At 39.7% G+C, this 27,401-nt stretch overlaps 1 protein-coding gene across 5 annotated transcripts in view; it reads left to right on the forward strand.

Moving 5' to 3' along the window:
* Nucleotides 1-27,401, forward strand: part of lmbr1 (limb development membrane protein 1) — a 273,924-nt gene that overhangs the window by 125,160 nt on the left and 121,363 nt on the right. For all 5 annotated transcript variants that reach the window (XR_006311741.1, XM_043690708.1, XM_043690710.1 and 2 more), the window contains 2 exons: nt 13,457-13,583; nt 17,126-17,194. Coding sequence is in view for 4 of the 5 variants with exons in the window: in XM_043690708.1 (XP_043546643.1) it covers nt 13,457-13,583; nt 17,126-17,194 (196 nt within the window). In the remaining variant the exon portion in view is untranslated. The remainder of the gene's footprint in view (nt 1-13,456; nt 13,584-17,125; nt 17,195-27,401) is intronic.

Genomic DNA, 27,401 nt, shown 5'->3' on the forward strand with positions numbered 1-27,401 from the left:
CCCAGTCTGTGTGCAGATTAAAATCACCCATGATCACCAATATTCCCTTATTACATCTCATTTCCTGTTCAATGCCATTCTGAAATCACCACTGCAGTTTGGGCATCTATATATGACACCAATTAATGTTTTTTGCTCCTTGGTATTTCTCAACCTAGTCCATACAGACTCAACATTATAAGAGCCAATATTTAGGAGGAATGTATCTGGAAAATGCCTTTGCCAACACTTTTGGTTGTTAAAGCTCTTCCAGTAGACCGCGAAGGCCTTGATTAATGTACCAATACTTCCGTCTTTTTGCTGCAACCACCAGTGTGAATAGAGAGAAACCATTACCAGTTGGAGTGATTTTGAATGTTCAAGTTTCAGCTTTATATTTAATATTTTGAAAAACATATTATTTCCCTCTCCCTTCTATAGTTGTTGGCTCACATAAATGAGGATTTGATTCATCTAAATATTTGCACCATGACCTTAATTAAAATGTTCAGTGGAAATTCCCTGAATAAACTATGTTCATCGAGAGCTGGTTTAACTCTTATGGGTTGCTGGACAAGGCCTATGTTATAAAGTATCACTGGTATTCCTTCTAAGATGAACCTAACCTTGAATGTTAATTGTGACTGATTAAATAACTATATTCTTGATCATTCCTAGACGCTTCTGTATTTTTTCCAGGAATAAAAAAAACCGCCAAGTTGGAGACTCCTTCTAATTTGACGTGCTTCTCCCAAAAATCGGACCCAAAGCATATGTATCATATCCATGTCAGTAGCATGCATGGTGTGCAAGTCCTATTAATATCATTGGTGCAAGGCACATTTATCTTTAATCCTGCTTCTAACATTTACAAATGTTGTAAAAAGTTTGTTTAGGGATTTTTTTCCTCCTTGAAGACCAAAATCATCATTGGGTATTGCTATGATTAATAGGTTTTTTGTACTAATGCAAACATCAGTCTTTTGTTGCTAATTAGGAAGAAAGCAAGGACAGCAGTACATGGACACTGTTGAACTGGAGCCTTCCAAAATTCCTTAATCGTTAAAGCTGCTTGTGTCTCCAGATTTGTCTTTAAAATCTCGCCGCCATACTGGCAGATTGTTCCCATGGCCTTAATGGCAAACACAGATTACAAGTGAAGATGGGCAAACTGAGAACTATCTGGTGTTTATGTGAGACTCTCTCAGACATATAAAGTTCAAGTCTGAAATTAGTGTGAATAATTTTGGCTTGGCCATGTAGTACCTTTTTTTAGATATTTATGCTCTCTCGAATTTGAGCAACTGTTCAAAATTAAACATTTTCTTAAAAGTGTAAGGAACAAAATCTAGAAAAATGCCACATTATAGATTTTGAAACTGGAAATGAAATCTGCCTTCAAATTATCTGATGAATCCCAATTTCAGAGTGTCATCTTTTCCAGCTGTTTTCCACTTCGCGCAGTGTCCATCCTGTGACCTCTGAGTGATTTTATTGTTTCAGTACGTAATTATAGCAAATAACAGTTTATACTGCCATCACTTCTTTGATTTAATTTATTTTTCCTCATAGTTTCTCGAATAGGCTTAAGGCTATAATCTTTCCATTTAAGCATGCTGTAAAGTAAAGAGAGAGATCAAAACTGTAAAACTGGGTCAAAAATGCAATCCAGGCTTGAGCAACTTCTGGGATATACTGTTTGAATTGGAGGCTGTGGATGGGTTTCAGGTCCCTTATGCTGAAATATGCCTGCTGTCTTTTTTATAGTTACAAGGCTGTCGGTGCAAATATAGCATTAACTCTGCTGTATTCTGTTAAGCAACAAACATTTTGGTCCAGACGTTTGTTTGGAGTAACAGCATACTGTACAGAAAGTTTATCCCACATACAACTGTAATTTAGTTATTTATTTGGGGGAGGCAATGGTGTAATGGTGTTGTTTGTAGACTAATAATCCATAGAGTCAGGAAATGCTCTTGGGGTTCAGGTTCAAATCTATGGCAGATGTAGAATTTGAATTTAAAAAAAAAATAGAAACTGTTGTTGACTATTGCAAAAACCCATCTAATTCACTTGTACCTTTGACAGAAGGAAGTCTGCTCTCCTCTACATGGTCTGGCCTATATATAACTTCAGATGCATAGCACTGTGATTGGCTCTCAAATGCTCTGTGAAATGGCCAAGCAAGCAACTCAATGAGCTAGTGTGTAATTGCTTTAAAAAGTCTCAAAAAGGAATGGAACCAAATGGACGAGACGCTGGAAATGGCAACAATAAACTCAGCCCTGTGAATCCTGCAAAATCTTTCTTACTAATATCTGCAAACTATTCTGGGAAGTGGTTGAACTGTCTCAGACTAGTTAAACAACTGCCTGACACAGTCATCTCCACAAATATCTCTATCCTCAATTATGTCACAACAGTGATTAAAACTTAACCACTTTATTTCCTAAAGTATAGCAGAGAATAATTAACACTATTTACAACTCCTTTCTCGAACCTATCTTTTACCTTCCCCTTCTACGATACTAGTCCAATAAAACCCCTGATTAAGATTTAACAAAAATTCAAATTTCAAAACCAGCCAGCTGTTGAATCATCTTTTTATATCTTCCTCTGTTGTCTTTTCTTCTTCTTGGGGTTTTTGATTTACAGGTCACTGATCGATAAAGTTACCTTTTAAGAGAGCTATTCTCCGGACAGTCTGCATGTGTTGGTGGCTTGGCAGTTCTCCAACTGTTCACTTTTTCCTGGGCTTATACCCCCACAGCATCGGATTGTTATTTGGCTTTTAGTATTATCAATATTCTAAATTCAAACTTGTTTGGAATTTGGTTTTTTTTGGGGTACAATTTAAACTGGCCGCATTCGGATTTGTTTTGTCTCTAGGCAACCAGCTACACCAGCTGCTGGATGAAAAGGTTACATTGTATCCTGTTCAGACACTTAGTGCTGTCAGGTAGTCCTGCTAGCTTTTTAACTTTCTTAAAGGTACAGTACACTCTCATCTTCATCACAATATATTTGAGAGAGCCGGTCATGGCCATTATGGCTAAAGAGATCAAGAGAGAAAGTGAGAATGGAATACTGTGATTGCATGATCAGCCATGGTTATTAATGAATGGTGGTGTAGGTTCGAAGGCCAAATGGCCTACTCCTACACCTAATTTCTATATTTTGATGTTATACATCGGACCAAAAAATATATTAAGAAGATAGCCTAAACCTTAACTTATTCTTATTTTAAAGGTAAGTGTAAGGTGTTGCATTCCAGATGCAATTCGATTGGTCAACCAAGTTGATGTTAAGCAAATCACAGTTGATTTTTATACTACATTTAAAATACAGACAAAATAAGAAGAATTGGCTTTTCTGTAGCTCTGTTGAAATACATAACACAATAATTGATTGTTCCAATCTGATAATATCCCATAAACTCACTCTTGGTAAAGGCAAATTCAGTAAAATGTCTTGTCTCACATGTGATTCTAGCAGTAGGAAAAGAATCCAAGCTTTTAACTGTAACAGAGAGGCAGTAGAGCTTTCACCTCCAGTTTCAAGACCCAAGCAACTATTGAAAGTGAAGAGTAAAAATCCTGGTTCAGTGGGAGCTTGACCCCACCCATTCAGATTGGTTCTATTGTTTCAACTTGCGTGGAAAAAACCCAAGGCATAATGGTAGTGTGAAGAGCAGTGATGGGCAAGTGTTCCTAGATTGTGCTCAGAATTTTCTACAGCTATCTGTGTCTTGTTCAACTATGAGGAGAGCACTGCTAGACCTGATTAGTAATATTAGATCATATGTGTTTGAGAGTGAGCTTGCTATTTGGATTCAAAATTGCCTTTAAAATTGGCTTTTATGGTCAGCGACAGAGGGTAGTGGTGGAAGGTTGTCTTTTTGGAATGGAGACCTGTGATCTTCGATGTTCCGCAGGGATCAGTATTGGGTCATCTTTTGTTTATTATTTGTTTAAATTATTTGGATGACTGTATAGAAGGCATGCTTAGTAAGTTTGTGGGTGGTGACAGAATTGGTGATATAGTGGATAGTGAAGAGGGTTATCTCAGATTACAAAGAGGTATAGATTAGTTGGGTCAATGGGCTGAGGAGTGGTCGATAGAGTTTAATTTGAATGAATGCCTTTGTAAAACAAACAAGAGCAGTACTTATGCAATTAATGGTAGGCCCTCGGTACTGTTTTAGAACATAAAGACCCATGGATTCAGGTGCGTAATTCTTTGAAATTTGTGTCACATATAGACAGGGTGGTTAAGGCGTTTAGCACACTTGTCTTCGTTGCTCAGATCTTTGAGTGTCAGAGTTGGGATGTCATGTTGAAGTTGTTCAGGATATTGGTGAAGCCTCTTTCTGGAATACTGTGTGCAGTTCTGGTCGCCCTGTTAGAGGAAGGGTATTATCAGACTGCAGAGGGTTCAGAAAAGGTGGGAGAGAGAAAGCAGGAAATTATAGACAGTTAGTCTGACCTCAGTGGTGGGAAAGATGCTGGAGTCTATTATAAAGGATGAAATTACGGCACATCTGGATAGTAGTAACAGGATAGGTCAGAGTCAGTATGGATTTATGAAGGGGAAATCATGCTTGACTAATCTTCTGGAATTTTTTCAGGATGTATCTCTGAAGATGGACGAGGGAGATCCAGTAGATGTAGTGTACCTGGACTTTCAGAAAGCTTTTGATAAAGTCCCACACAGGAGTAAAATTTAGGGCGCATGGTATTGGGGACAAAGTACTAGATTGGATTGAAAATTGGTTGGCTAATAGGAAACAAAGGGTAGTGATAAACGGCTCCATTTCGGAATGGCAGGCAGTGACCAGTGGGGTACCGCAGGGATCCGTGCTGGGACCGCAGCTTTTTACAATATATGTGAATGATATAGAAGATGGTATCAGCAATAACATTAGCAAATTTGCTGATGCTATAAAGCTGGGTGGCAGGGTGAAATGTTGCTAAATGGGACAGACTTGGAAACAATCTAGCAACTCAAGACTGGGCATCCATGAGGCGCTGTGGGCCATCAACAGTAGCAGAATTGTCCTCCAGCACAGTCTGTAACCTCATGGCCTGACATATCCCCCACTCAACAATTAGCATCAAGCCAGGGGATCAACCCTGGTTCAATGGAGACTTAGGAGTGCATGCCAGGAGCAGCACCAGGCATAGCTAAAAATGAGGTGTCAACCTGGTGAAGCCACTAAACAGAACTACTTGCATGCAAGATGGTATAAACAGCAAATGATAGACAGAGCTAAGTGATTGTAGGTTCACGAGGTCAATTCCTGGAATAGCGGGACTACCTTATGCTGAAAGACTGGAGCGACTGGGCTTGTATGCCCTTGAGTTTAGAAGACTGAGATGGGATCTGATTGAAACATATAAGATTATGAAAGGATTGGACACTCTGGCAGTAGGAAACATGTTTCCGCTGATGGGTGAGTGCCGAACCAGAGGACACAGCTTAAAAATACGGGGTAGACCATTTAGGACAGAGATGAGGAGAAACTTCTTCACCCAGAGAATGGTGGCTGTGTGGAATGCTCTGCCCCAGAGGGCAGTGGAGGCCCAGTCTCTGGATTCATTTAAGAAAGAGTTGGATAGAGCTCTCAAAGATAGTGGAATCAAGGGTTATGGAGATAAGGCAGGAAGAGGATACTGATTAGGAATGATCAGTCATGATCATATTGAATGGTGGTGCAGGCTCGAAGGGCAGAATAGCCTACTCCTGCACCCATTGTCTAAAATATTTACCAGGGATGTTGTCAGAAATGGAGGGTTTGAAATATCAAAATAGGGTGGGGCTTTTTTCCTTTGAGTATGGAAAGTTGAGGGGTGACCTTATCGAAGTTTATAAAATCATGAGGGACATAGATAAAGTGAATAGCAAGGTCCTTTCCCTAAGGTGGGGGTTCAAAACTGGGGACATATTTTTGAGGTGATAGAAAGATTTAAAAAGGACCTGTGGGGCTTTTTTTTTTAAACAGTGATTTGCGTGTCGAATGAACTGCCAGAGGATGTAGGTATGGTTGCAACATTTAAAAAATATTTGGGTAAGTACATGAATAGGAAAGATTTGGAGAGATATGGGCCAAATGCAGGCAGGTTGAACTAGTTTAGTTTGGGAACTTGGTCAGCTGGAGTAGTTGTAGCTCAGGGTCTGTTTCTATGCTGTATGATCCCATGGCCTAGTTTGTGGGAACTAGATTGGCCAAATAAAGCAACTGTTCACGGAGAAACATGTAGGGAACAGTGATAACTATCATAAGATTTAGGATGACAATGAAAAAGGATGAAAGTCAAAGCAGAGTATGAAAAATTAACTTGGAGTTGGGCAATTGCTGTCTGCAGTAAAACACGATAATTACCAGGATCTGGTGGAACACTGAAGTATCGTTCATAAGCACATCAATGTGAGAGGATGCTTCTGCTTGGAACCTGCCATCTGGATATCCCTTTAGCTCAATCAGTTAATTCAGTAAGGTTCTGGTCTGTGTGACTGAGTTGGACTGAAGGGTCTGTTTTCGTGCTGTATGACTGACTGTAGCTGAGGAAAGTTAACTTTGAGGAATGGTTCGTATGTGGAATGAACCTACAGAGGAAGTGATGGATGTGGGTACAGTTAGAGCGTTTAAAAGATATTTAGCTCTACACTAATCTGGATGTAGGTTTGCTGGCTGAGCTGGAAGGTTCAGTTTCAGACGTTTTGTCACCATACTAAGTAACATCAGTGAGCCTCTGGATGAAGCACTTGTGGTATGGCCCGCTTTTTATTTGTGTTTAGGTTTCCTTGGGTTGGTGATGTAATTAACCTTTCGAGAAAGTGACAGGAAGTGGGATCCAAGTCAATGTATTTGTTGATAACGTTCTGGTTGGAATGCCATGCTTCTTAGAATTCTCGCTTGTCCTAGGATAGATGTGTTGACCAGTCCAAGTGGTGTCCTTCCTCAACTGTATATAAAGATACCAGTGAGAGTGGGTCATGTCTTTTTGTGGCGATTTGATGTTCGCGTATCCTGATGTCTAGTTTTCTGCCTGTTTGTCTAACTGTTTGTTTGTTTGTTTGTTTGTTACAGTTCTTGCATTGTATTTTGTAAATGACTTTAGTTTTGCTTGTTGTCTGTATAGGGCTTTCAAGTTAATGAGCTGCTGTTTTAGTGTGTTGGCGGGTTAGTGGGCTACCATGATGCCAAGAAGTCTGAGTAGTCTGGCAGTCATTTCCGAGATGTAAATTGTACATTGGACAAATAGGCAGAAAACTAACCACCAGGATACACTAACGTTAACTAGCCACAAAACGATCTGACCCTCTCTCACTAGTTTCCTTATATACAGTTACTTTGAATGGGATAGCACATCCATCCTAGGACAAGCGAAACAGAGACACGCGCGAGTATTCCTCAAAGCATGGCATTTCAACCGGAACACTCTCAACAAACACATTGACTTGGATCCCATTTACCACCCCCTGAGAAAAAGCACAAAAATTGACACCACCAACAGGAAGGAAACCTAAACAAATAAAAAGTAGGCTATACTACCAGTGCTTCATCTGGAGATTCACTAATGATGTTACTTAGTATGGTGATAAAATGTCTGAAACCAGCTCTGCAGGCGATCCTACATCCAGAATCTCAACCTGAGGTACAAGTCTTTTCAAAACTCACTAGGTACATGAATAGCAAAGTTTTAGAGGGATGTCAGCCAAGGACAGGCGTGACTAGTTTAGGATTAAGGTCGATACGGACTAGTTGGACTTGAAGGGTTTGTGTCTGTGCTATATGAATCTTTGACGAGATCCATAGGTTGAATGGAACAATGGGCTACCTCCAAAAACAGTTCAATCACAATTTAGGTATATTTCCTCAAAAAGGAAAGGTTGGGCAAACAAACCCAGAGCTCTCTGGATGAAAAAGGGGGATTGAGATTTTGATAAAGACCAAAGTGCTTATGACACCTATCAGGTAGAAAATACACAACCAATTAAGAGTTAAAAAAGCAGTGAATCAGAGAAAGTGGTAGATGTATGTACAGTTAGAGCCTTTGAAAGACATTTGGACAGATACATGAATAGGTAAGGTTTAGAGGGATCTAGATCTAATGTAGGCAAATGGGACTCGTTTAGATTGGAAACCTGGTAGGCATGCATGAGTTGAACTGAAGGGGCCTGCTTCTAAGCTGTATGACTCTAAGAGCTAACATAAAGAAGGATTTGAAATATCCCTTTATGCACATAAACAGTAAAAAGGTGGTAAGAAGAGGAGTAAGGCTTAGTGGGACCTAAAGGAGATTTACACGTGGGTGGCATGGCTGAAATGCTGAAATTAAGACCATAAAACAAAGGGGCAAAATTAGGACCATCAACCCATCGAGTCTCTTCCACTATTTGATCATGGCTAATATGTTTCTCAACCCTATTCTCCTGCCTTCTCCTTTATAACTATTCTCTCCATAACCTTTGATCCCCTTACCAATCAAGAACCTATCTATCTCTGTCTTCAATCCCCTCAATGACTTGACCTCCATACCCCTCTGTGAGAATGGGTTCCACAGAGTACTAACCCTCTGGCTGAAGAAATTCCTCCTCATCTCTGTTCCAAAGAGTTGTCCCTTCACACTGAGGCTGTACCTCCAGGTCCTAGTCTCTCCTATGAGTGGAAACATCTTCTCCAAATCTACTCTATCCAGGCCAGACTGTATTCTGTAAGTTCCAATGAGATTCCCCCTCATCCTTGTAAATTCCATTGAGTATAGACCCTGAGTCCTCAACTGCTCCTCATCTGACAAGTTCTTAATCGCTGGGATCATTTTTGGAAACCACCTCTGGAGTCCCTCCAACGCCAGCACATCTTTCCTTCCTTCTTTCCTTGGATCCATCGTCCAAAATAACTGTGTTGCAAATGCAGTTTCAACAGAGCCTTTTACAGCCTCTGTGTACATTTCCACTCTTGTCTTCTAGCCCTCTTGAAAATAATGCTAATATTGGATTAACCTTCCTAATTGCCAACTGAACCTGCATGTTAATCTTAAGAGAATCATGAACCCGGACTCCCAAGTCCCTTTGTGCTCAGACTTGCAAAGCCTTTTGCCTTGTAGGAAATAGTCCACTCCCCATTCTTCCCAACAAAGTGCATAACCTCACACTTGCCCACATTGTATTGTATCTGCCACTTCTTTGCCCAAGTCTTTCTGCATCCTCCCTACTTCCTCAACACTACCTGCCCCTCCACTTATCTTTGTGCCATCTGCAAACTTAACAATGATTCGTCAATTCCTTCATCCAGATTGTTAATGTATTATTGTGTCATGTGAATACTTGTGGACCCCTGTAGAACTCCACTTGTCACTGGCAGCTGTCCTGAAAAAGACCTCTTTGTCCCTACTGTGTGCCTTCTGCCAGTCAGCCAATCCTCCCTCTATACTGGTATCTTGTCCCTTAACAACGTAGGTTGTTATGTTATTGAGCAGCCTAATTTGCAGTACCTTGTGAAATGCCATCAGGAAATCCAGTTAGATCACTTGTTTTGTTTTGTCTAACTTGTTCATTACTTCGTCAATGAAGTCCAATAGATTTATCAGGCATGACCACTCCTTGATGAAGCCATGCTGACTCAGCCTTTTCTTTCCACGCACTTCCAAGAACTCTGCAATCTCATTCTTAATGGATTTTAAAATCTTAACGATAACCAAGATCAGGCTAACCAGCCTATAGTTTCATCTCTTCGACCTCCCTCTGTTCTTAAACAGGGGTTTTACATTAGCCATTTTCCAGACTGATGGGACATTCCCTGGTTCCAATGATTCCAGAAAGATCATGACCAATATCTCTACAATCTTCTCAGCTATCTTCTTCAGAACTCTTGGGTGTGGTCCATCTGGTCTAGGTCATTTATCTACTTTCAGCTTCCCTAGCATCATCTCCTTAGTGATGGCTACAACATTCACCTCTGTCTTTTTTAAAATTTCTTGAAGTTCTGTTATCTTGCTTGTGTTTTCTATTGTGAAAACGATGCAAAGTATGTATTATTTTCCTTTCCTATTTCATTGTTTCCTTTGGACCACTAGAAAATGAGACTAGAGTAGTAATGTCCACTGCTCCCTGCCTCTTACCTTTGAGATATTAAAAAAAACTCTTGCTGTTGTCTTTTATGTTAGTATCTAGCTTACTGTTGTATTTCATCTTCTGAACACTTATCGCATTTTTTATTATCCTCTGCTAGCTTTTAAAGGCTTCTTGATCCTCTGGCTTCCCATTAATCTTCACCACATTGTATGCTTTTTCTTTTGCTTTTATACTCTCCATGACTTGCCTTGTTGGCCATGGTTGCCTCATCCTCCTGTTAGTATTGAGATGGGTTTTTGCGTTGTCTTCCAAATTTTGACCAGAAACCCGTGCCATTGCTATTCCACCACCTTCCTTGCTTGGATCCCCTTCCATTCAAGTCTGATCATTGTCTCCCTCTGACCTTTGTCTATAGATGCATAAATCACTAAAGGTGGCAGGACAGTTAGTGAGCAGGCAATAAAGATTTTAGGAATAGACACATAAAGTACAGGAGAAAGGAGGCTATGCTGAACTTGTAGTTACCTTTTACTCCATTGTAAGCCCATTACATCTGGTTTCAGCTTTTCCCACTCAAACTGCAGGGTGAATTCTATGTGGTCATTGCCCCCTAGGAAATTCTTCAGCTTAAGCTCCTTAATCATTTCTGCCTCATTGTGTATCACCAAATACTGAATTACCTGTTCTCTCATGGGCTTCGCAAGCTGCTCCAAATAAACCCATTCCCCATAAATATCCCACAAATTCCTTTCCTTCAAATTCACAAGCAATCTAATTGTTCCAGTCCCCCTGCATATAGAAGTCCCCCATGATTATTGTATTCGTACCTTTCTTACATGCCTTTCCTATCTGCTGATTTATTTTATACAACTACCGTAAGGGTCTATTTTCCATTGTGTTTCCTCAACTCTACCACATAGATTATATGCTTTCCAACTCCATATCACTTCTTGGTATTGATTTCATTTATTTTCTTACAAGCGAGGCAACCCATCCCACTCTGTCCATCTGCCTGTCCTTTTGATAGGGCGTGTGACCTTGAATATTTATTTCACAGCACTGATTTCTTTGCAGCCACATCTGTGATACCCATAACACTGTCCCTGCCAATTTTAAGCTGCACTGCAAGCTCATTGACCTTGCTGAGTATACTGTGTGTATTTAATTCCAACGCTCTCAGTCCTGCATTGACCCCCCCCCCCCCCCCCCCACCAAACACAGTCGTCTGCAGTGCCTGAAGTTAGATTTCTGACCCTTTTCATATTTCTAATACGTTATATTTGCCTTCACCTAAAGAAGGGTTGGCCACCCATGCTAGGGTGAAAGAGGAAGAAGAGCCACGAGAAGGGTTAAAAATGCGAGAAAAGGAGGTATTAAGCACTTAAAATTGATAAAACACCAGGAGCAGATGAAATACTCCCAAAGGATTATCAAGGAAGTGAGTGGAAATTGTACAGATATACGCAATATGCAAGATGTGAAGAATTGTAAGCAGAACATTTTAAAATTGTAAATAAGCCCAGCAACTTTCAACCAGTGTTAATGATTAAGCTTGTGAATGATTATTTTGGATTAATGGTCACACGGAAAAATATGGTTTAATTAGTAAGAGCCTGCGCGGTTTTCCGAAGGGAAAATCATGCTCATGACCTTGCCAGAGTTGTTTTGAAGAATTAATAGGGAGCGTTGATGATGGTAATGCTGTTGATCATGTGTAAATGGACTTCAAAAGGACCTTCTATGCAGTGTGACACAGCAGACCTGTGAACAAGGTCGGAGTTTCTGGAACATGGATAGTAACATGGATACAAAATCGACTGGAAGATAGAAAACTAAGAATAATGATTTGAATGTTGCTCAGCTGGACAAAGGTTTATAGTGAAGTTTATAGTTGGTTTTGAGGGCCTTGCTTTTCCTAACTGGTATTAACTATCGAGATCTTGAAGTGCAGAAGCAGTTTCCAAGTTTGCAGATTGTTTAAAATTTGGAGATATTCTAAATTGTGAGGAGTACAGTATAAAACTACTCAAAGACCAAATTGTTTTTAGTGGCAGGTGAAGGTCTATTCGTAGAAGTGATAGACAAGGGTCAAAAGAATGTGGGGAATTGTGGAAACTAAAAGATGCTATCATAGGGCATGTTTAATAGAGACCTCTTTGTACCGATGCATAAATCACTAAAGATGACAGGTCATGTAGAGTGAGCAGATAATAAGGGCTTTATGAATAGTCACTAAAAGTATAGGAGCAGGGAGGCTATGTTGAACTTGAACTTGTATAAGGCATTAATTGGTTTTCAAATGGAATGTTGTGTACTGTTGTAGGTGCCATACTTTAGAAAAATGGGAAACATTAGACAAAAGGTTCCAGGGATGAGAAATTTTCGGTTATGAGGATAGTTTGGAGAACTTGGGACTCCCTTGGAAAGGAGAAAGCTACAACAGATTTGGAGGGAAGTTTTCAAAAACATGGAGGGCTGGACAGAGGTAGCCAGGGAGAAACTGCTTCCACTAATAGTGTGGAGAATGAGAGGGCACGGGGTAAGGTAATTTATCAAATGTCATGTGAGAAAACACTTTTTCACCCAGTGAGAGCCTAAAACAGACTGCATGGAAGTGTGGTGAGGGCAGGTTCCATTGAAGAATTCAAGTTGGCATTAGATGATTATTTAAATAGAAACCTTATTCAGGGTATTAGGGTGAAAAAGAGAATGGTGCCGAGTCATAACACTTGTTCAGAGAGATGGAGCAGTCCAAATGCCGCACTGCTAAAATTTTATGATTCTCTAACAGTCCTATTAGATTCCATTGTTTGTTCTTCAGTCAAAAATGCCTACATTTCTTAAACAGCAAGAGAGCAGAATTTATTAATTACTAACCAGAGGGCATAATTTTGAGTGGAAAGCAAGAGGTTTAGAGGAGATTTGAGGAAAAACGTTAATACTCAAGGGTTATTGCAATCTGGATTACACTGCCTGGCAGAGTGGTTGAGGCAGGAAACCTCAGAACCTTTTACAAAGTATTTGGATGAGCACTTGACGTGTCATAACATTCAAAGCCATAGTCCAAGTGCAGGGAAGTAGGGCCAGTGTAGGGAGTATTATCCCGACTTGATGGACTGATTATTATGTGTGTACTGTGAGCATAGTCCCAAATAAAATTTTACTTTAAAATCCTCTGCTGATGATGCTGTGTGGTATTTGCTCTGTTATAATCTTGATCAGCATGCATAAAATACTGACTGTTATACCTCTGCCATGCATGTATCTCGACACAGAATCATCTGCTTTTTAACTACAAATTTTATGGTTTCCATGTCTGCCAAGTTTGTTTAAACAGGCTATTTGGCTGTATACAGTTGCGTTAAGTAGGTAAAGTGGAATTTTCTGTTTTTTTTTTTAGGGAATTAAAGCACGGATCCTGGAGACTTTAGTTATGCTTATTCTTCTTGGACTGCTTATTTTGGGAATAGTCTGGGTAGCATCTGCTCTGATTGATAACGATGCAGCCAGTATGGAATCTTTGTATGGTAAGTGATTTAGAAAAGTATCAGAAATTTGATTTTAAAAATGCAATTATGCGATATCTGTATTTTTTTCAATATTTTTTCATGTAACCAGCTTTCCAAAACAAACGTCTATTGAGTACAGATTATGGGAATATTTGAAGAATGAAATTCCTGAATAGTTCTTCAGGAATAAACTGGGAGCTACAACCAGAAAGATCAAGTTGCTTGCATTTTTAGGATTATATGCAGAATAGCAGACTTTCAGGGTTTATTCATCAAAATACTAGGGGGTTTCTCATTTGGTTTGCTGGTCATAGCATATGCAGGTATTTAAACAATGCTGTACTTCACTCAAATCCATTTAAGCATTGCGTAATTCTTGCCAAATTTGTATTTTAATACAATAGGTTTGATTTCATCTACCCTATATCCTGCGTCATGAAGAATATTTCTGAAGTTAGAGAGAATTATTATTTTGAAATGTCTGACCATGAGTCTTGTAGACATCTTAAGTGACCTTGGAAATATACTATTGCTGATCCTTCTACTGAAGCAAGTAATAAGTGTTTGAGATTTTTTAATACTACACATTTGCAAGAATTTATACCAGAGCACACTTAATCAATTGAGCTGGAATTGTTGGGAGTGGACCAAAAGCATTGCTTAAAAGATGATTTAGAAATATTTTTGATAGGTTTGAACAAGAAGACAAACTCAAGTTCTGAGGAAGGGATTCCACAACTCAACTGGGAGGTATCATCAGCTCAGTGCAGAGTAGGGTAAGGCCATGAGAAGATTTTGAAAGCAGAGGAGAAGAACATAGCATTATAAAGCACAGGAAAGGACCCTTCAGCCCATGATGTTGTGCCGAAAATGACTCCAAATGAAACAAATCCATTCTTCTGCTGCCCTTGGTCCACATCCCTCTACCTTACGTATTCATCTGCTTATCTAAAATCTTCCTAATCTCCCCTATCGTACCACTCCTGGCAGCGTGTTCCAGACTCCTGTCACTCTATTTAAAACAAAAGCTTGCCCCTCACATCTCCTTTTGAACTTTTCCCCCCCTCACTTTTAAATGCATGCCTCTGAGTTTAGACATTTCAACTCTGGGGAGAAAGATTCTGACTGTCAAACCCTTTTTATGCACCTCATAATTTTATCAAGTCTCCACTCAGCCTTCGCTGTTCCAGAGAAAACAACCTGAGTCTTTCTAGCCTCTGCTCCTAAGTCATACCCTCTAATCCAGGAAGCATCCTGGTAAACCTCTTCTATACCCTCCAAAGTCTCCATGTCCTTTCTGTAATGTGGCAACCAGAACTGAATGCAGTACTCCAAGTCTGGCCTAACCAAAGTTTTATAATGCTGCAACATGACATGCTGACACTTATCCTCACTTCCTTGACAATAAAGGCAAGCATGTCATATGCCACCTTCACCACCCTATTTACATGCATGGCCCTTTCCAGGGAGCTATGTACTTGAACCCCAAGATCCCTCTATACATCAATGCTGTTTAGGGTTCTGCCATTAACTCTATACTTTTTCTCAACGCTTGAGCTTCCAAAGTGCAGCACCTCACATTACATCAAACTTTGTATTGTCTGCAAGCTTAGTAACCCATCCATCTACTTTTTCATCAGTCATTTATATATATCACAAACAGTAGAGGCCCCAGTATGGATCCTTGCGAAACACCACCAGCCATGGACCTCCAGCTTGAAAAACAACCTTTCACCACTACCCTGTGCCTTCTGTGGGCAAGCTAATTCTGAATTCTCGTGGCCAAGTGTTATGAAGTTGAAGGCATGTCCTGTATCTTTGAGAGAGAGAGAGAGAATACTGTTCTGAAGTAAGACCTTACAGGTACCTGTGTATATGGTTAGATGGTAGTCCTGGAGTGAGCTGGTCCCTTTTTACTTTTCTAATTCCCTACATGAATTCTTGCCTGCTCTCTTTATATTCCTCATGGGTCCTGTCCAATTTTAGCTTCCTCAACCTTACATATGCCTCTTTTATCCTTCTGACTAAATTTGTAACCTCCCTTGTTATCCAAGGGTGCCTTATCTTGCCATCCTTGTCCTTCCTTCCTTACTGGAGCATGGTCTGTTCAAATTAAGTCTGACATTTGCTTTATTAAATGGATATCTGTGCAGGTCATAAATGGTGAAGCAAACTATCAAGTCATTTATCTCATTTTTGTTTGCACCAATCTGTTGTTTGTGGGGCCTTATTGTCCAAACTGGTTACTGCATTTACTTGTCTTAAAACAAATCTGTGCTGCAAAAGTACCTCATTGGTCTGGAAGGATGTTTCTGCATTATGATTGCAATGTTGTAAAAGGCAAACCTTTCCTTTCACAGTGTCGGACTCTGTGACATAGTTTTATTTTAAGTGAGTTGATTACATTGCCTTTTATGTAATAATGTTGACACATGCCACTCCTCCCCATGTCTGCCTCTGACAAATCTGTTTCTCTACATTCTTACGTTTTGTGTGTGTGTGTGTGTCTGTTCGTTCTGAGGTTGGCAGTTACAGAGAGGAAGTTAGCTAAGTATGATAACGTATAAGGTACAGGATTTTCCATTCAATGCTACATTAATCTTTCGTACAAGCAGGGGTGGCACCCTATTGCTGTGGTTTCAGTGATCACTCAAAAACAGTTCAGGAGTCATTGAACAGTGAGCTACTGTTAACTGATTCCATGCAGTTGAGACAAAAGATGGATGGTGGATTTTAGAATATACTCAGTGGCTAGGTTGTGGAAATTTTGACAGTGATTTGGTGCTGAAGTGCAGCATTGTAAAGCCCCATGTGATGCAGTCTTGGGGAAGACACTGTGTAGCAGTTATTGACAGCAGAGATTTCGAGGAACCATTTGGTAACTTAGGGTGTGAGTGAAAGAAGCCCATAAGCAGTCTTTGCTTGGTGCAACTCAAAGAGTTTGGACTACGATGGCAACCGGGTCAGTGCTAGCTTAGTGAATCTAACTGTATGGAAAAATATCTGGTGTTGTGGCTGTGAGTAGGTTCTTGAGTGTAGCCTCAGGACTCCAATGAAATGCAGTTTCTGGAAGAAATAGAGTTACCCAAAGGTGAGCAGTTGTTGAAGCAGTGTATGAATAAGTTTCAGGACAAATTTTCAAAAAGAAGAATGGGAATCCTGTGTAAAGACAGCTAAATGTTGAGTGCTCATTGGAAAAGTTATGATTCATTTTATTTAATTTAGCAGAATGAATATTGGAAACTAAATAAATATGTACGAGTGTTTTAATTGGAATCTGTAATAAGGATTTTTGTTTTAAAATTTTTGTGGAATTTAATTTTGTTATCTCTTTAAAAAAGTGTTATCTCTTAAAAGATGAATTTCCATTGCAAGCTTGTGACAATTTGCTCATCCATTTATTTTCTTACTGCTGTTTTGGATGCTTATAATTAGACTTCATTCATTTTAATTTTATAATCATGGCTGTTCATAACGCTCAGTTAACAGGCTTGCTTTCCTACTTGAAGGAAATGCGTTTCACTAAATATTTGATTTTTCCTGTTTCTTCCTACTTGCAGATCTTTGGGAATTTTATCTTCCTTATTTATATTCCTGCATTTCGTTGATGGGAGGTTTATTACTTCTATGTAAGTAGCAATCAACACTGAAGGATTTGGATTATTTATACAATGTGCAGTATCACAATGAGATATTTGTAATGTTTTGTTACAAGATCAGTGGCCACAACAAAATAGGTGTAAATTTGGGGTTGCAAGTAGAACAATCCTTCAACTCAATCATTTGCTGTTTGAGACCAAGCAAAGGAAGTGAACTCTTGAGCCCTGAAAAATAACAGTGCAATGTGTGCTGGGCAGTGTAAGCTTCAGTGAAGGAGCAAAACTGAAGCCAGGATTCAGCAAATATAAAGTTGGTAGAGTAGGTGGTATCATAGAATCCTTAGTGTGGAAACAGACCATTCAGCCTACTGAGTCCTCACTGCCCCTCCAAAGAACACCCAACCCAGACCCACCCCCATACCCTAACCCTGTAACCCTGCATTACCCATGGCTATTCCACTTAATCTGCACTATGGGCAATTTAGCACGGCCAGTCCACCGAACCTGTACATGTTTGGACTGTGGGAGGAATCCAAAGCATGTGAAGAAAACCCATGGGGACAATGTGCAAACGGGCAGTTGCCCGAGGCTTTAATTGAACCTGGGTCTCTGACTGAGGCAACAGAGCAAAGCACTGAGCCACTCCGTCCCCTCTTGGATGGATACAATTGGATGAGTGCAAAAGGAGTCGAAAATTGTGGTGCTGGCAAAGCACAGCAGGTCAGGCAGGATCCGAGGAGCAGGAGAATCCATGTTTTGGGCCATAAGCCTTTCATCCGGCATGTGTCAGTCCTGATGAAGGGCTTATGCTCAAAATGTCAATTTTCTTGCTCCTCAGATGCTGCCTGACCTGCTGTGCTTCTCCAGCGCCACAATTTTCGACTCCTTTTGTACTCATTCAATTGATTCCATCCAACAGGGGCTGCAGTGGCTCAGTGGTTAGCTCTGTTTGACTCTGATCTGCAGTCCTCACTTTCTCCTGAGTACGAAAAGACTTGACTGGTTTTTACTGATATCTGCACATCTGGAAACAGTACTGTGGGGAAAAGCCTTCTCAAAGTCATTTTTGCAGCTACATTTTCAATATTTCTGCTTCAGGTACACTATAAATAGTATGCTGAATGAAGAGCAGTAGGATATGATATTATAGCACTTGTAATTTTGACCACAGCTAATTTGAATGAGTGATCAGGCCAAGGCAGCTAGAGTCATAGAGATATACAGCAGGAAACCAGACCCTTCAGCCCAACTCGTAGTTGGCAACCAGATACCCTGTATAAATCTAGTCTCACTTGCCAGTATTTGGCCCATATCCCTCTAAACCCTTCCTATTCATATACCTATCCAGATGCCTTTTAAAATGTTGTAATTGTACCAGTCTCCACCACTTCCTCTGGCATCTTGTTCATTAACCTTTGCATGAAAAAGTTATCCCTGAGGTCCCTTTTATATCTTTGCTGTTTAGTTTTGGATTCCCACTCTTCTCCTCCTTCCCCCACCACGACACACACACACAGACACACACTCCCTCATAGCGCGAATGCTCCAACTCTGGCAACGTCTTTGTAAATCTTTTCTGCACCCTGTCAAGTTTCACAATGTCTTTCCTATAGCTGGGAAACCAGAATTGCATGCAATATTCCAAAAGTCGTTTAACCAATGTGCTGTACAGCCGCAACTCCAATACTCGATGCACTGACTAATGAGGGCAAACATACCAAATGCTTTCCTCACTATCCTATATCCCTGCGACTCCACTTTCAAGGAGCTATGAACCTGCACCTCAAGGTGTCTTTGTTCAGCAACACTCCTCAGGATCTTACCATTAAGTGTATAAATCCTGCCCTTATTTGCATTTCCAAAATGCAGCACTGCACTTTGTCTAAATTAAACTCCATCTGTCTAATATAAATTTTATTCTTTGAGATAATAAAGTCCTGCAAAATAGCCCACACTTGCACTGACACTTTTGCTTCCTGTCTCACTTAAGAAGTCACATGAGTCAAAATGAGTAACATCAGAGGAGATTACCTGATTGACTTCATTATTATTTGCTTTGGAAGTTGCTTATATAAGGAGAGATGTTAAAAGTGTGAAAGGATTCAGAAAAGATTCACAGGGAAGTTGCCAGGGTTGGAAGTTTGAACTATAGGGGGAGGCTGATTTGACCGGGGCCATTTTCCCTGGAGTGTCGGTGGCTGAGGGGTGGCCTTTATTTTTATAGAACTGTGAGGGGCATAGGGTGAATAGATAAGTTCTTTTTTCCAGGCTAGGGGAGTCCAAACCTAGAAGGCATAGATTTAAAAGGGATCTGATGGGGCAACATTTTCTCACAGAGCGTGGTGCAAGTATGAAACAAATTGCCAGAGGTGGTCATGGACCCAGGTATGATTACAACATTTTAAAAGGCATCTGGATGTATATACAAACAGGAAGGGTTCAGAGGGATTTGGACCAAATGCTGAGGAATGGGACTAGATCACTTTAGGATATCTGGTCGGCATGGACAAGTTGGACTGACAGGCCTATTCTGTGCTGTATAACTCTATGACTTTGTGTCATTATGTAAGCATGATTGAAGGGAAGAAGCACTTATCTAGAGCATTGCATTATTTTCACCAAAATTATGTTTTACAGTATTTTTGTCAAATGCCATTTCAAACAAACTTAACTTCCAAATAGTCAAGATTTGTTATTTAGTGGCTTCTTTGCTGATGTCCATTTTGACCAATGTATGGAATTCTGCAAGCTAGTTTGAGTTATGTGGCATGGGTAATGGATGCTCTACTTTTTTGACATAATTATTGAATTATTGATAACTGCAGTAGAGTTGAAGTATTTCTTGATGATAAGGTTGCAGACAGGATAATGATTGCAGAAAGTTATGACGTGGGAGGAGAAATGGATTTACTTTGGACTTACCTGTACAAGAATGATCATAGAATCCCTAGTATGGAAACAGGTAATTTGGCCCAACAAGTCCATGCTGATCCTCCAAAGAGTAACCCACCCAGACCCATTCCCCTACGTATTAGTTGACATCTACCCATGACTGATGCACCTAACCTGCACATCCCTGAACACTATGGGCAATTTAGTGTGGCTAATTCACTTAATCTGCTCATCTTTGGACTGTGGAAGGAAACGGGAGCATTCTGAGCAAACCCACACACACTGGGAGAATGTGCAAACTCCACACAGACAGTCACCTGAGGCTGGAATCGAGGTGGGTCCCTTGTTCTGTGAGGCAGCAGTGCTAACCACTGAATCCAGTCATTTGTTTTGTCTCCAGCACCATCTTTTAAAATTTTTTGTGTTATCTCTCTGCCTTATTTATTCAGATTATAGTTCATCCCTTGGATTATTATTCAGTCATTGACTCTTTATTCACACCAACACCCTGGTCACCTGCACAGACGTTTTATTCAACAGTCCACTCACACCATTTGTATGATTGTTTGATCTCAGTGCCCTTGATTTCTCTGCCCATAAATTGTGTTCCTTGTGTTTCTCTCTCACTTCACCTGATGAAGGGGTGACACTCTGAAAGCTGATGATTTCAAATAAACCTGTTGGATTGTAACCAATTTCTGACTTTGTCCACCCTAGTCCAACACTGGCACTCCACATCATTGGTCTGCACCTGAAGTACTGTAACCTGCAAGGCTACAGACTAGCTGCTGAAAAGTAGTATTAGAATGGCACCTAGTTTTGTTTTCCAACTATACAGAATCAATGGATTAAATAGCCTGTCCCTCTGCTGCAACTTTCCTTTGGTGATATAGGTTTTACATTTAAAAAACAAAATTGTGAAAGAATATTCTTGTATTTAGCAACCACTGATGTTGTAATTTCTAGTTGTTTTTAATATGCACGTTGTAGTGGCCTTGTAAATTTGTGCGTCCACCAGCAGAGGTCACTAACAACTTGATAAACTGCAGAGACGCAAGTGCAAATCTTTTGTGATAGTCAATTCCAGAAGCATGACTGACAATTCAGCAGCAGTTGAGGTACTCAGCCAGTGGCTATGAATATTGACATGATTTTTGCTCAAGTTGAAGTCAAGGCTGACCCCACTTCCCAAAGCACACTGACTGCATTAATAGCTCTTTCAGCTGTGAAGGTCACCATAAAATGTTAGTGTAATATCATAAACATACTTATGTTACTTGAAATTTTCTTATTACAATTTTAGTTCTGCATTGCAGTCACAGATGTTGTATACTGTATAAATAATGTGCAGAGCTCATTCTGGAGAGGTAGAAAGTTGAAGAAATTAAGAGCAGATCTGATGCGTTTTCACGGAAGATTGTCATCATTGACTATATACAGAACTCTGCTCATGCACAAATAAGATTGATGTTTAGTTGTTTGGACCCATACATAGTATAGTGCTAGACAAAATCCCAATAGTCCTCAACATGTACTATTGTCCATGAATATTACATTAGCTGACCTGATGTTGACTGTTTCTTTCCTTCCATGTGAGGGCCCATGAGAATATTTTGGGTGTGGGAGCAATTTCAAGGAAAAAAGATCAGTCTGAAAACCTTGTCATTTATATTAATAAAGGACTCATGTTAAGAACCCTGAAGCAATCTTCAGCCTGAGATTCTATCAGATGGATGGAATTTGTCGTGACAAAACATTTCACGTTGAAGTTAATTTGACAATTTATTGTACTATAGCTACATCATATAGTTAAGTATTCCATCTGTATTAATTTCACTTTGATTGCAGTACAGGTTTTAGTCAAATATTAATGCGAACAGTTAATGCAATAGTCTAATAATCCTATTGTAGAAGTAGACATGCTTACAGTGTAGAAGAATGCAAGAATCCATCCAAGTGGCAGCAGAGTGGATTAGCATCAATCTTAGCTGAGTTAAACCATATACATTAAAGGGCCTTTTGTTTTACAGCAATAGTATATTGCAAATTGATTTTTAGAGAAGAGGTTATAGTATTAAAATACTAATAAATCTGTTTACTTCACAATTAGGGAGATCATACACAACATGTAGTAGATACAATGAGAGAAATTAATCCATAATTGAGGCATTTTAATGAATTGTAAACAGTGAACTTGGTGTTCTCAATGCAAAAGCAAAATATTACAGATACTGGAAATCTGAAATGAGAACAAGAAATGCTGGAAATATTCAGCACGTCAGGCAGCATCTGTGGAGAGAGAAACACTGAAGAGAACTATTTGGGAAAGTGGCCTTATGCCAAGCTTCCTTATCTTCTTCAAACTCTTTTCAGCCAAATTTCCTAGGATGCTGGAATTTCTTCTGTCTCCAAGAAAGAAAATGCATTAATTCTAGTTTGGTTTGGATTTCAGCCTGTTCCAAAATCCTTGGTTTGGATTAGGAACAAGGATTTAAAGCTGTCTCAGGACATGATCAGCAGATGATGCAGTCTTAAGAGTGTGCATTCACCGTGTCGTAATTTGAGTTCAATTTCTCAAAAGAAAATTTGAAATTTAGAACAGCTCTTTTTTTAAGAACAGGAATGGCAATGATTGTCCAACAAGAGAGAATATATTCATTTCCCCTTAATGGCATTACCATTGCTGAATACTTTAGTATCAACATGCTGGGGGTTACCATTGACCAGAAACTGTCTTGGACCAACTGTAGAAACAATGTGACTGTATGAGCAGGTCAGAGGCCAGCAATTTTGAGGTAGGTAACTCATTTCCTTTATCTTCAGTGCCGATCTATCATTTACAAGGTGCAAGTCAGCAAAATGATTGACTACTCTACACTTGCTTCAATGGGAACAGTTCCAACAACACTGAAAAAGCTTTACTAATCAAAGACAAAGCAGCCCACTTGATTGGCACCCACTAGCTCTTAATCATTCCCTCGCTGATGCTTTATGGTAGTTATGCATCTTGAAACTGGTGTGTATATATCAGCAACTCACTGCAGGTCCTTCAATAGCATCTTCAAAATCTGTGACCGCTATCACTTGGAAGGACATGGACAACAGCTGCATGGGAAAACCACCACCTGCAAGTTCATTTCCAATCACACATTTCTGGCCTTGCCATCCTGACTTAGTGAAGGAACAGTGGCATAGTTCTCTTGTAAGCATTAAAATTCTGGAACTCTCATCCTAACTGCACTGTCACTGTGCCATTTCAAGAACGCATCTGACCACTGCCGCCTCAATGACAGCTCGTGATGAGCAATAAATCATGGTCCACCCAGCAACGCCAACAAAATGAAATATGGTATAAACTGATATTCGCATAGCTATCTTTGTGGTCTATACTATTGTACACAAAATTTAAAATGCGTATAATGGATGCTGTGATCTTTGACAGTGTCCTGAAATAATTTTGTTCCCTTCTAGGCAAAGGGCTTAAGTCATAGGTTATGCAAAAAAATGAAGTTCCTCGCCTTTCATCTCCTGGTTTACTTCATGAAAGGGGTTTGAGATATCAAACAGCCTTTTGACAACTGTTTGGGATCTTAATCGTATTCTGCATATGATCCTGCCTTTAAGTTTAAACTTATTTTTTAAAAAAACTTTCATCATTGAAGCATGCACAGTTTGCAGTGCTAGTCTTTATCAAGTGATGAGGCGAGATTCATGGCTACGGAACTAAATCACCTGCTATGCTATCAGGTCAGAGAGTGGAATATTCTTTCATCCTGACTGAGAATTTTAAATTGAAGCTTAATTCTTACACTTGTATTTGAAGACCACAATTTCTCTCACAGTTCTGACAGCTGGAGGAGGGGTTAAGGGAAATCCACAAAGTAGACATCAAAAAGACCAAAGATATTTGGAAAATCTCCAATTTTTGTTTCCGTTCAATCAGACGACTTTGTTTTCCGATTTCAAACAACATTCTGTATTGGCCTATCGGTACCTGTACCAAGGTAAATCAATGCATGAATTATATAGGCCTATTGTATAGAAAGTAAAATCCCTAAATCAATTGCTGCTGCACTATTAAAGTATTAACACTTTGGGTTAATTTTTATCAGTTAGTGTGCCTGGAGTTTAGAAAGCAACTGTAGAAGATAGTAATTATGTTTGTGCCTGAAATTGTTCTCATGGAAGAGCTACATTTTAATTGAAGATCACAAAAGTGGCAGTGAGCCATTCATTTCCTCTACCTATTGCACCATTGATTTGGCTGATCTGAACCTTAACTTTTTCTATTTCTTTTAATACCCTTGCCTGACAAAAATCAATCAGTCTCGCTTTAAAATTTTTCAGTTATCTGAGCCCAACCAGATTTTTTGGGGGAAAAGAATTTTGGATTTCCGCTACTCTTGTACTTCCTGACATCACCCTAGTATGGGCCCAGTCTAATTTTAAGATTATGTCCCTTTCTTGACTAATTGCTTTTATCCATTTCAGGAACTCAGAAAAATTGTGTACAATCCTAAAAGGCATTATTGTGTAAATAAGAAGTGACTCATGATGAAGAAAATTACTGCTTTATTTGGGATGCTGAATTCTTCTTTTCTTGGATGGAAATAAATTAGGAGGTCTGTTACTACATTAGATTAGATTCCCTACAGTATGGAAACAGGCCCTTCAGCCCAACAAGTCCACACCAACCATCCCTGCCTCATTTCCCTACCCTATATTTACCCCTGACTAATGCACCTAACACAATGGGCAATTTAGCATGGTCAATTCACCTGACCTGCACATCTTTGGATTGTGGGAGGAAACAGGAGCAACCGGAAGAAACCCACGCAGACACTGGGAGAATGTGCAAACTCCACACAGACAATCGCTGGAGGTGGGAATCTAATCCGGGTCCCTGGTGCTGTGAGGTAGCAGTGGTAGCCACCTGTTGCCCATACACTACAGATGCTATATAAATACAAGCTGTTTGGAATTGGAACCAAATTATTTGAGCCTTTCTTGGTTGATAGAAGAAGAATTTCCCCAATATTTTGCTCTCAACGTTGGTGTAATCCTTGGCTGTTTTTTTAAATATGCGTGCGTTTTCTCAAATCTGGGAGCCTTGGTACGGGAGACCATGCTTGATTTTGGAAATTGCTGATCTTCAGAAAAAACAATTTGGAATGCTCTCATCCAGTGACTTGTGAATCTAGCAGAGCCAACTGATGTGATTAAAAAGGACTTCAGGTAAATGGCTATGTTGCTGTTGATATTAATTCCCTCCTTACACTTTTGATTTACTAACACTTTCATGCATCCCCCACTCCTCCACATCAGTGAAACCTGTTTAAAATGATTAAATACAAAGAAAAACGTCTGGACAGTTTGTGGGTAACCAAGTTTAAGAGAGTGTACCTATATCTATTTTAGCAGTTTTCATGATGAAACATGGTGCAAACACCATGCCTCAATTCCTGGATTCTTCCTGCCCAGTAATTTGTACTTTCATATATCTGTAAATCAAGGTTTGGAAATTAATTCTTTTTCACTTAATTTGACCTCTCGTGGCTTCTTGCATAGTTTTGTGAAAGGATACTGCAGAAGTTTAATGAGCTGAAACTCCACAGTATATTAACAGACTACCAATAAACTTCATGTTGCTCGTTCACCGAGATCAACCTCCCTGTCCATTAGGGTATTTGATTTTCATTGATATTTTGAGTGGAATGTATTGTCTCTCCATCCGTGGAATGTATTGTCTCTCCATCCGTTGAATGTAAAGAGGCAGAAGAATTAGTGAAGGAAGTTGTCTGGTCAATTATCAGCAGTGCCCTTGCAGACTGCAGATATGCCTCGTTTTAGCTGTCAGGTTGCTTATCTGAGACTCTGTTCTTCTCTCTCCAGATGCTGCCAGATCTGCTGTGTATCTCCAGCATTTTCTCTGTTTATTTCAGATTTCCAGTATCTACCATATTTTACTTTTTTATTTGGTTGGTTGGAGTTATACCTCGCAAAAAGAAACATGATGGTGGTTCTGAAGGTCTGTTTGACAAAGAGCATCACTGGAGAAGTTTCACAGGGTGGTGCTCCAGACCTGACCATCTTCAGCTGTTGATGAATGATCTTCCTTCCATCATAAGTGAGCCAATCGTGAGCAATATTTAGCACATTTACATCATCTCAAGTACTAAAGTTGTTTCGTGCGCAGCAAGACTGGGCAACATTTGAGCTGAGGATGGTAATTGATGAGTTACATTCTTGCCACACAGTGCAGGCAGTGCAGTGCAGGAAAGATTCTAATCACCACCCCTTGGCAATCAATGGAATTCTCATCGGTGAATGTCCCACTATAGACCTCCTGGAGGGTTACCATTGACAAGATACTGAATTGTGGCTCCAAGAGCAGGTCAAAGACTGGGAGTTCTGCCGGAAGCAACTCATTTGACTCCTCGAAGCCTTGTTGTTATGTACAAGGTAAATGATAGAATATTGGCCACTTGCAGTTCCAACAGCACTAAGTTTAACACCATCTGGAGGAATGTAACACACTTGATGCTTACCTTAATCCACCATTTTCGACATTTATTTCCTCTACCATGGATGCAGAATGGCAGCAGTGTGTACCACACACAAGATGCATAATAACAACTTAACAAAACTTCACCAAATGCTTTGAAACCCTTGGAAATATAGTTCAACTATATATAATATATATTTAAACAACGTACCCTCCATCATACGGTCAGAGTGGGGAAATTGCTGATGACTGTATGATATTCACACACCAGTACTGAAGCAGTCAATGCAACAAGCACTAGAACGTATACAGGTTTGGGCTGTCGCTGGCAAGTAACAGTTATGTATTTGCAGAATTACATTTTATTTTGCTCAAAAACTGCATGAATCCATGTAAGATTCTGAAAATGCCACTTTAGGAATAGAGGCAGTCTGACTCAACATTGGGACACAGCCTTTAATCTCACACCTTTTAATGCATTATCTGAGCTGAGATGGCACCTATTGTTTGAAAAACTGAAGCTAAATTGCGAATGTAATTTAAAAGGAGTTCTGGCATTTACATATTTAAAATAAAACCAAAACTACCATATACCATTCAAAAAGATGAAAGACTTAATCTAAATTTTGTTTAATATATCAATCCAAATCCATGACACTGTTACCCTTCTGCTATAAATTTTGTGTCTTACGGTCCTGTTCCACAACCACCTGATGAAGAGGCAGCGCCTCAAAAGCTAGTGTTTCCAAATAAACCCGTTGGGCTATAACCTGGTGTTGTGTGATTTTAACTTTGTTCACTCAAAGAATAATCAACTTTCATAATTCTGCATTTGAATAT

Source organism: Chiloscyllium plagiosum, chromosome 5 (genome assembly GCF_004010195.1).
Source record: "Chiloscyllium plagiosum isolate BGI_BamShark_2017 chromosome 5, ASM401019v2, whole genome shotgun sequence".
Classification (NCBI taxonomy): domain Eukaryota; kingdom Metazoa; phylum Chordata; class Chondrichthyes; order Orectolobiformes; family Hemiscylliidae; genus Chiloscyllium; species Chiloscyllium plagiosum.